The 8564-nt window shown below is 38.7% G+C and overlaps 1 protein-coding gene across 3 annotated transcripts in view; it reads right to left on the bottom strand.

Annotated features, from left to right (window-relative positions):
- Window positions 1-3111: 3111 nt before the first annotated feature.
- Window positions 3112-8564, bottom strand: part of INTS6 (integrator complex subunit 6) — a 43690-nt gene continuing 38237 nt past the window's right edge. For all 3 annotated transcript variants that reach the window (XM_071805328.1, XM_065861664.2, XM_065861813.2), the window contains one exon: window positions 3112-3702. In XM_071805328.1, the coding sequence (XP_071661429.1) occupies window positions 3609-3702 (94 nt within the window). In that variant the 3' untranslated portion in view covers window positions 3112-3608. The remainder of the gene's footprint in view (window positions 3703-8564) is intronic.

Below are 8564 nucleotides of genomic sequence, written 5' to 3'. Positions count from 1 at the left end.
AAGTTTTTGAAAGCCACGGATATTCACTCTATGTAATCAAGTAACTTGCTCTGCAAAAAAAAAAATCTAGCTTGCATCTTCACTTATGCAAGGAAGTGCCAAGAAATGCATCTTTCTTTTGTAACTGCCTTTTTTTTTGAATAATGATAATGAACTCACCCCAAAATATACAAACAAACCCCAGAGCATGTATGAAAGAGGGAAGTATCAGAGTGTTCCTCCAGCTGCAGTATTAAAGTATATGTCTCATTTCAGATGTCCAGTCACAGAAGGTACTGCAGAGCCTCTGCCAAAAGAAAACACCATATAGATCATGGGCAACAATGAAGAATCACATAATGCACCATTTAGCAGCATCAGGCCACCTCCAATAACTCATACCATTCTCAGCAATGCAGTAAATTTGCACCTTAAATATGTTCTTAAAAAAGTCCTTCAAACCAACAAGTTTCTCTCATAACTGGAGTCATGTCCGTTTAGAGTTCCAGGGAGCATATAGCCATTTATAGAGTGCAGTAAAACAGGTGGCCTGGCAAGAAGACCAAAAAGAATAATTTTCCTTATCTGCTTCTAAGCAGCACAACTCTGTTCTCTCAGTCAGTGACTATCTGGGCCTGTAACACTCTGCTTAAAAAAATCTGTATCTTATATTCTGACCAAAATGCAAACACAACTTTTTAAGAGAAATGCACTAACTTCATGGGGCTTTTGTTTTGACTATGCTTTGGCAATCATTACCATTCCATCAATAAAAGTATTTTACTTGCTAAATGCAGAATTTACCAAAAAAAACAAAAACAAAAACAAAACAAACTAAAAGCTAACCTATGAAACCTGAGCCACAGACTCCTCAGAATTAAGAACGAACTGATTTCAGTGAATAAAATTGCTCAGTTTACAGTATATGATAGATCATATAAGCAGGAAGCAAACCAGATTGTAAAACATTATTTTTATATGAAGTGTAACAAAATACATACCTTCTAATAAATTCAAAATCAGTACATTTCTGCAATTTTAGCTGTTTAATGCAAGAAGTAAAAACTGAAGACATTCAGCCATTTTGTTTGTTCAGACTTAATAACTGAAGTTCAGGTGTGAAAAGGGGAAACCATAAAGATCTGCTTTTAGTACATTTTATTCACCCAGTGAGAGGGACTTAAACCTTACTACCCCCATGAAGTTCACAATGAATCTTTTATGTAGACCAAAAGCCTTCACCGCATCAGGCCTGTAGCAAGAGCAGAAATATATTTTCCCAGACTTCAAACAGTATAGTTCTGCCCAAAAGTTTGGGTTAATTTAATCTGAATTTCAGATTTGAACACATTCGTGTTGAAAGATGAGCAAAGTAACAGCAACATAACCAAACCTCTAATTCAATAGATCTGAGGCAGTGAATTCATTCAAGGGGTTGTAATAATCTCTTTTGTAACTACAGCATCAACACAAAGAAATGATCTTAGGCTCTGTTTTGCTCGGTTCAAAAATGATTCTTTAGCCCAATGGTTTCAGGTTTTGGTAAATTTCTAATTTGGGTTACCAACTATTTGGAAAGGCTTCTTTGCTTTTACTACAGCAATGTTCCAATTATTTTAAGAGAAGCATGCAATTGCAGTTGAATTTTCCATACATGCAATGAATGTTCACAAATCTGCTAGTTCAGTGCTTGATTTATGTATCTAAACTGTACTACACTTTGAAAATGTCATCCCAAACTGAAATAATATTAATGTTTTCATTTACAGGTTCAGTACTCTTTATAGGAAGAGTTACAAATCCTTCATAATAAACACTAGACAAATACACTGTCTTCTGTTCCTCCTATGGTGAGCTTTCCTTCAATGAAATTAAAAGCTACATTATCTGCATTTAAACAGTATCACTTTTGCAAGAATAATAGTGAGCAAGTCCTCCACTCCCTTCCTTTGTACACACTATTGGAAACATACAGCTCTCTAAGAATCATTAGCACCACAGCTACAGCAAAGATAGTAAGTATATGAACATTTGTGGAAAAGCTGAACAGATTTTGCTACCTAAGTGTTTAACAATATGGACCGATAGCTTCTGCTTACCTCCATCAGAGCTAACGTCAGTTTGACTGCTGCTGCGTGTGTAGGTCATGTGCAAGATGTTGTTTTTCAAGCACAACTTTATTTCCCTGTCCTGAAGTAAAAAACTTAAGAAAAAAAATTTAAGTCCAGTCTGGTCCCAGTCTTAAATATAACCCAGCTAGGAAAGTAAGGTAAGCAAAGCAAGTAGCAAAATGCTGTGAAAAGGAAATCAAGTTGAGAGGCTGTTTCAAAACTGACAGAACAGGTGGGAAGCAGAAATACCCGCTCAATCCACAACCAAACAAATATTATTGCCAAAAAACGTTGTAATACTACCTTTACTAGCTTTTATTCTACCTTTTTTTTTTTTTTTTAATTAACACAGCATAGAATGCACATTCCTGAAGAACTCTGAATGAAGTTAAAAGCATCCTGACAAAAGCTGGGATAATAGCAAGTGTTTTAGTACAAGATTCTGCAAGTCACGGCACAAGCATCAGAAACCCAGCCCCACTAAAATTTTTGGTGAAGTTTGTGAACTACTGTCTCCTAGCAAAAACATCAGAGGGGAGCTGCTCCCACTGAACCAGACAAAGCTTTCCAGAACTTACAAGAGTTTAGTGCAGATGAAAGACACGGGCCAGCATTCAGTGATACTTTGTGTCCAGGAAGCAGCATCTGGTTGCTCCCAAATTTGTAAACACATAAAAACTTGTGACACACAAAACCTCTGTGCAGCATTCCTCAAAGGCCCCTGACTCCTCTACAACAGTGTAACCTGATAAAACTGTGGGTTTTGTCATTGCTGTGGATGTGCACGCAGTGCATCGGTTTGTTATGCCAGTCACCAAACAGCAAAGTACACAAGGCCACAGGGTCTCATCCTACCATAGCTGCAATTCAGCCTGAGCTCCCTTTCACTTGTTCTCTGATTCAGAGCAGAATATCCAGCAATACAAAACTGCTCTTCATTCTTTAACACTGATAACAGAACACAGCCGCTCAGAAAAGGGAAGGGAAAATGAACCATTCCAATAAAAACAGTACTCAATCCTACACAAAGATTAAAATAGAGTTTTTATTGATGGAATAACAAAAGTGCTTTTCTTAAATATTTTTCAAAATACATTTATACATCTTACAATAATATATCCAAAATAACTGTATATACAAAACATTACCTTGTTTAATGTATGTGCTTTTTTTTTTAAATTACAAAGCAACTTTTTGGCAAAGTTCAACCTCAAGAGGTGATAATTTTGAAGGTTGGATTAAGAAAAATAGAACCTGAGGGAAAGTGACACTTAAGTCCATAACAAGCAAGAAGTTCTCTGTTTAGTTAAATAAAAATGTTTTTGTGATATTCTTCACGTTACAAAAATAACAGAAGTGAAGGAAAAAAAAAAGATGATGGATACTTTTCTCATCACTTTATAAAGCAGCTTCTCATTCTTTCGGGTATAGGAACTTGAGATAAGAGCGCATGTCAAAAATGAATGCAAGTAAGGACAGCAGTGCCCTGCTGTGGCTTTCTCTTGTGTGCAGTGTTTCTTAGCTGCTGTTGATATGGTTGACCTGATTGGATCTGCGATGGATTTCTTCCAGAAAACTCTCAAGCTGTTCTATCAGCATTCGTTTTTTAAACCTGTATTTAAAAAGAAAGCATAACAATGGATGCACACAGCAATACATGAAACATCGTTCACAAAACTTTTACTGAACCCTGGAAACTTCAGTTATTATTTTAGGTCTAGTGGACAATAAGGTTATTATATATCTCATATGTATATAGACAGTCTCCTAAAGTTCTGGTACAGTGCTAACTTGATTTTCCATTTAATAAGAGAATACAAAACTATGCTTACTACAGTCTATTCTAGCACATTGCTGAACATCACTCAGCCCTCAGAAAGCCACGAAAAAGAGTGTTTTATGTTTGCTGTTTCCAGAAGCAAAGCTCTGAAGTACAGAAATAAAATATATGCCAAAAGAACTATAATCCTGAAGCTGGCAACAGCTTTTAGGGATTATTTGCATGCCTTCCTGGTGCATTCATGAAAGTTAAGTGAAGTTGGTACTGATGAAGGAATACCCACTACATAGTGCAGAGCAGCTATTCTGACAAGAAAATACAAATGAAAAGTTTGAGAAAGAAGTTAAAAAAATACAGACATAATCCATACCTGGAGTGTCTGATATTCTATTCTATACTGACTACAGAAATTTGAACAGCAGACCATTTTGTCACCTTTGCTATCACCTTTGCCTCAGCGCACACAGCTCCTTGCTGCTTCCAGTGAACCACCCCCCCTTGCAACATTTCTGCATCTGAGAAGCAACTTCTGATCAGTGCTTTGGCAGCTGAGTGCATACTCAGAGAGGTGGCCAAGCAAAGATCACACGCTCTCAACTCAGTGCTATTCTGAACTATACATCTAGTTCCTATGACTTTATTAAAAGGTGGCAAGAGCCTCTAGTCCTGGCCAGGCCTCCCAGTCCATGTTCCTGGCTCACAGAAACATGACATCTGCCCTAATTCCCAGACTATATACCTCCCCACAATCCCAGCTTGGCTATGGGGAAACAAGCTCCATTCCCAGCCACTTAGTAACCCGTTGGACAGAATCACAGAATGTCCTGAGTTGAAAGGGACCCACAAGGATCATTGAGCCCAACTCCTGTCCCTGCACACGACAACCCCACAGTTCACACCATGTGTCTGAGGGTGTTGTTCAGTCTCTTCTTGAACACTGTCAGGTTTGGGGCTGTGACACCTCCCTGGGGAGCCTGTTCCAGTGCTCCACCATCCTCTGGGTGAAAAACCTTTTCCTAATGTCCAACCTGAACCTCCCCTGGCACATCTTCCTGCCATTCCCTTGGGTTCTGTCATTGGTCACTAAAGAGAAGAGATCAGTGCCTGCCCCTCCTCCTCCCCTTGTGAGGAAGCTGTAGCCACCATGAGGTCTCCCCTCAGTCTCCTCCAGGCTGAACAAACCAAGTGACTTTAGCCACTTCTCATATGTCTTCCTCTCTGAACCCTTCACCAACTTCATAGCCCTCCTCTGGACACCCTCCAGTAGCTTTATATGCTTTTTATCCTGTATTGCCCAGAACTGCACACAGTGCTCAGGTGAGGCCACACCAGTGCAGAGCAGAGCGGGACAATCACCTCCCTGTCTGGCTGGCAATGCTGTGCTGGATGCACCCAGGACATGGTTGCCCTCTTGGGTGCCAGGGGCACTGTTGGCTCATGTTCAACTTTGGCCATCGACCAGAAGCCCCAATATCCCTCTCCGCAGAGCTGCTTTCCAGCATCTTGTCCCCCAGTCCGTATATACAGCCAGAGCTCTGGGCCCTGACCCATCCTCATCACAGTTCTCCTCAGGAATCCTACAGAATCCCCACACTTCAAGTACTGCTTCCCCTCCACTCTTCCTCACTGCTTTCACAACTGCTCCCTACATGTTGAAAAGTATTAACATGGGAAATAAATAATTATTCCTTCTCATTCCCTCTAGTAAAAGCCAAATTATTCAAGCTTATAGCAAAGCGCTTTACTATTATATATCTCAGTGAAAATATAACATGCTCATATTCTGTGCAAGTGACTGGGCAATGTTACTTTCCAGAACACCTTCAAGCCTCTCTGAAGCAGCTGTTCAAGTTAACAGCAGGTATTTCCTAGAAACTTAAAACCTGGTGGAAGGTGGAGAAAAAATGCATTGCTAACTGTTCTCATATTGCCGTTGGCACAAGAATTCAGGTTTACAATGCACTATGTCCAGCTCTTCAATACATCTCACTGAAACTTCTTTTCTAAATGCTGAACCCTACAGCTTAAAATTTTTTTTCCAGGCACTAGAAAATTTACCACATTAACTAATATTGTAATTAACAGAACTAAGCATGGACTCTAATTCAGCTGTTTGCTCTGCTAGGAAAATTAGTAGCCTTAATGATAAGACTTCCTTGAGTAGTTCTAGCTATTGAGCATAACGTTTCATTTTACTTTGTATTAATTCTTGCCACCACTTGTATCACAAATGGGTATTGCTCAGCATTTGCATAGGTACACATTTTAAGCTATTAATACACATAGCAAAGCCCAAAGCTCCTAGTTTGGAGAATAAATAAAAAGGAATTTAATTTCTAATACAGAAAAGTCAGTTAATTTGGAAGAATTTTAATCCATGTTTTGTCAGCTTTTGCTCTAGACTATTTAGCAGAGAACAAAAAAAAACCTATTTATTCTTAGTGCTAGGACCATAAAAGCATTGCTATGCCAATTCCAGAAATATTGAAGACATCTCCACTACATAGGCTGATTTCTTTTAGCCCTTTCCCAAACAACTCTTCAATTTGTGCATCCAAAGTCATAGCCATCTACTGGGAAGTCATGTCTCTTGTGTTCAGTAAGGACTCCTTGTAAGCACTAACACCACCTGCCAGGCTGAGCCAAATGTGTATAACTAACCATGAGAAAAATCTTTTTCAGAATAGAAATATCCAAGAATTTGAAACAGAGATGTGATATCTCCTCATCTTTAATATTTTTATGATCAACTATCTACTGTGTCTTGATTTCTACCTTTCAAAAGTGATAGCTTTTCTGTTGCCACAAGAGGAACTGCGGGACAGTTGGTTTCCAAAGAAAACTGAAAACAGTGGATTGTTTTAGAAACCTTTCTCTCCCCTCACAATTCTCTAGTGGATTAACCTCCAGAATTCAATGGGGACTGTTTTTAAACACACACTTTCTTGCTGAAATGCTCAAGAGCTTTCTTAATTCTGTGTTCAGAGTCAGAGCTCCTTGGAGCAGGGAAAGACAGCAGGCACCCCGAATCAGAATTGCATTCCACGCCACTGCAAAGGTCAGCAATCAGTTAACAAAACAAGACTATTTTTTGACAACTCCAGAGAGTCCAGAGATGTTTCTCACAGGGAACCTTGGTTAAATGTGATAGTTTGTCTGGATAAAGAGAGAAGCAGAGAACTGCATAGGGATTGTTGGCAGTGTTATGCAGGTGGATAAAATGACCACACTATAAAAATCTAGCCTAGGAAAGAAGAGGAAGGAAAGAGATTAAGATGTCCCTACACTCAAACCAATAAAAAATAAACTTTAACAACAGTCAAGAGAAAACAGAATTGCCAACTTTTTCCACCAGTAGATATGGAAAACTGTTGGCTATGGTGAGAAACAAGATTTAATTCTGATGCATTCAGCAGCAACACTCAACTGCTGCCAAATTTTGTAGGGAGTCAACTCAAGATAACTGGAATAGAGAGACTGTGCAACAGAAATAAGAATTACAAATGATCTAAAGAGCCTAATTCTAGAGGTGCAAATATTTCAATCCCTCTAAGGGCTGACACACACGCCAGGAGCAACAGTATTGTTTCGGTGCGCTGAGACAGTGAAGAAGCATATATGATCTACAGGCTGTGGAACAACTCTGACCAGGTGATATAACAACAGGCAAATCAAGCAAAAGCATAATATAGTAATTGTTGCTATAGGATGAGCATGATCTATATATATGTACTTGCCCCACTGTGCTGGCAGCAGCAGGCTAGAGGTGCTGTATGAACACCCAGTGTTCACTCTCCCTTAAACTCTCAGCATGGTTTTATCTAAAACTTACTTTGACTTTAAATTTGTATAATAATGTCACAGAAAAAAAAAAAACAAACACAAAACAAAAACTGAAAAAAGCTGAATACTACAAAAACAGACTAGTGGAAAAAAAAAAATCAACTATTCTTTGAGGCTTCTGAAAATAAGCCTTAAAGGTCCAGTTATACTCATGATTCAAGCAAGATGACAGAATTATTAGTTCACTTCAGTTCACACACTGTTGGTTCCAATTATAATTATATGTTTTTCCTTTCTTTCCTCTTAGTAAAGATGTAGAAAGCTAAGCAAGTATGGTCAGTCTAAGGATGCTGTAATGAACAGTTTCTACCTGGATTAACAACACTGGCTTGAAGTCCTCATCAATCTCTCTACTCCACTGACAAACTACATCCCCATTTCCACATCCTCAGAAAGAACTACAATATCTCTGAAAAAAAAAAATCTGAAGAACAGAGAGGTATATTTACAGAGCATGCCTGGATCTCAAAACTGGCTTTAGGATGAGATCTTGAGTTGATGCAGAATATTGAATTTCAACTGTTTCTGAAAGCCTAATTCACAGTAGCATGCAGTTCTGTCAGTTTTTCAAATTAGCAGTATGCTCACACTTGAACTTTGGAACTTGAATGATTTTCTACATTTATCTTCTCTTTCTAAACCATTGTCCATCTACATTTAGGGTGATTTGGCAGTTACAGCTGCCAACATTGTCAGGACAAAATCTGAGGCAATAATGCACATCAGAAAGTTCTTGTGTTTCTGGTTTTTTGGTTGGTTGGTTTTGTTTGTTTGTTTGTTTTCCAGGGAACTGTTTACTTGCATTGTGTTGCAAGTTTCAAAGAACTGCACAGTTATCAAGCAGTTACGTA

This window comes from Patagioenas fasciata, chromosome 1 (assembly GCF_037038585.1).
Source record: "Patagioenas fasciata isolate bPatFas1 chromosome 1, bPatFas1.hap1, whole genome shotgun sequence".
In the NCBI taxonomy this organism is placed as follows: Eukaryota; Metazoa; Chordata; class Aves; order Columbiformes; family Columbidae; genus Patagioenas; species Patagioenas fasciata.
The sequence above is the reverse complement of the archived record's forward strand: the minus strand, read 5'-3'. Positions and strand labels throughout refer to the sequence as shown.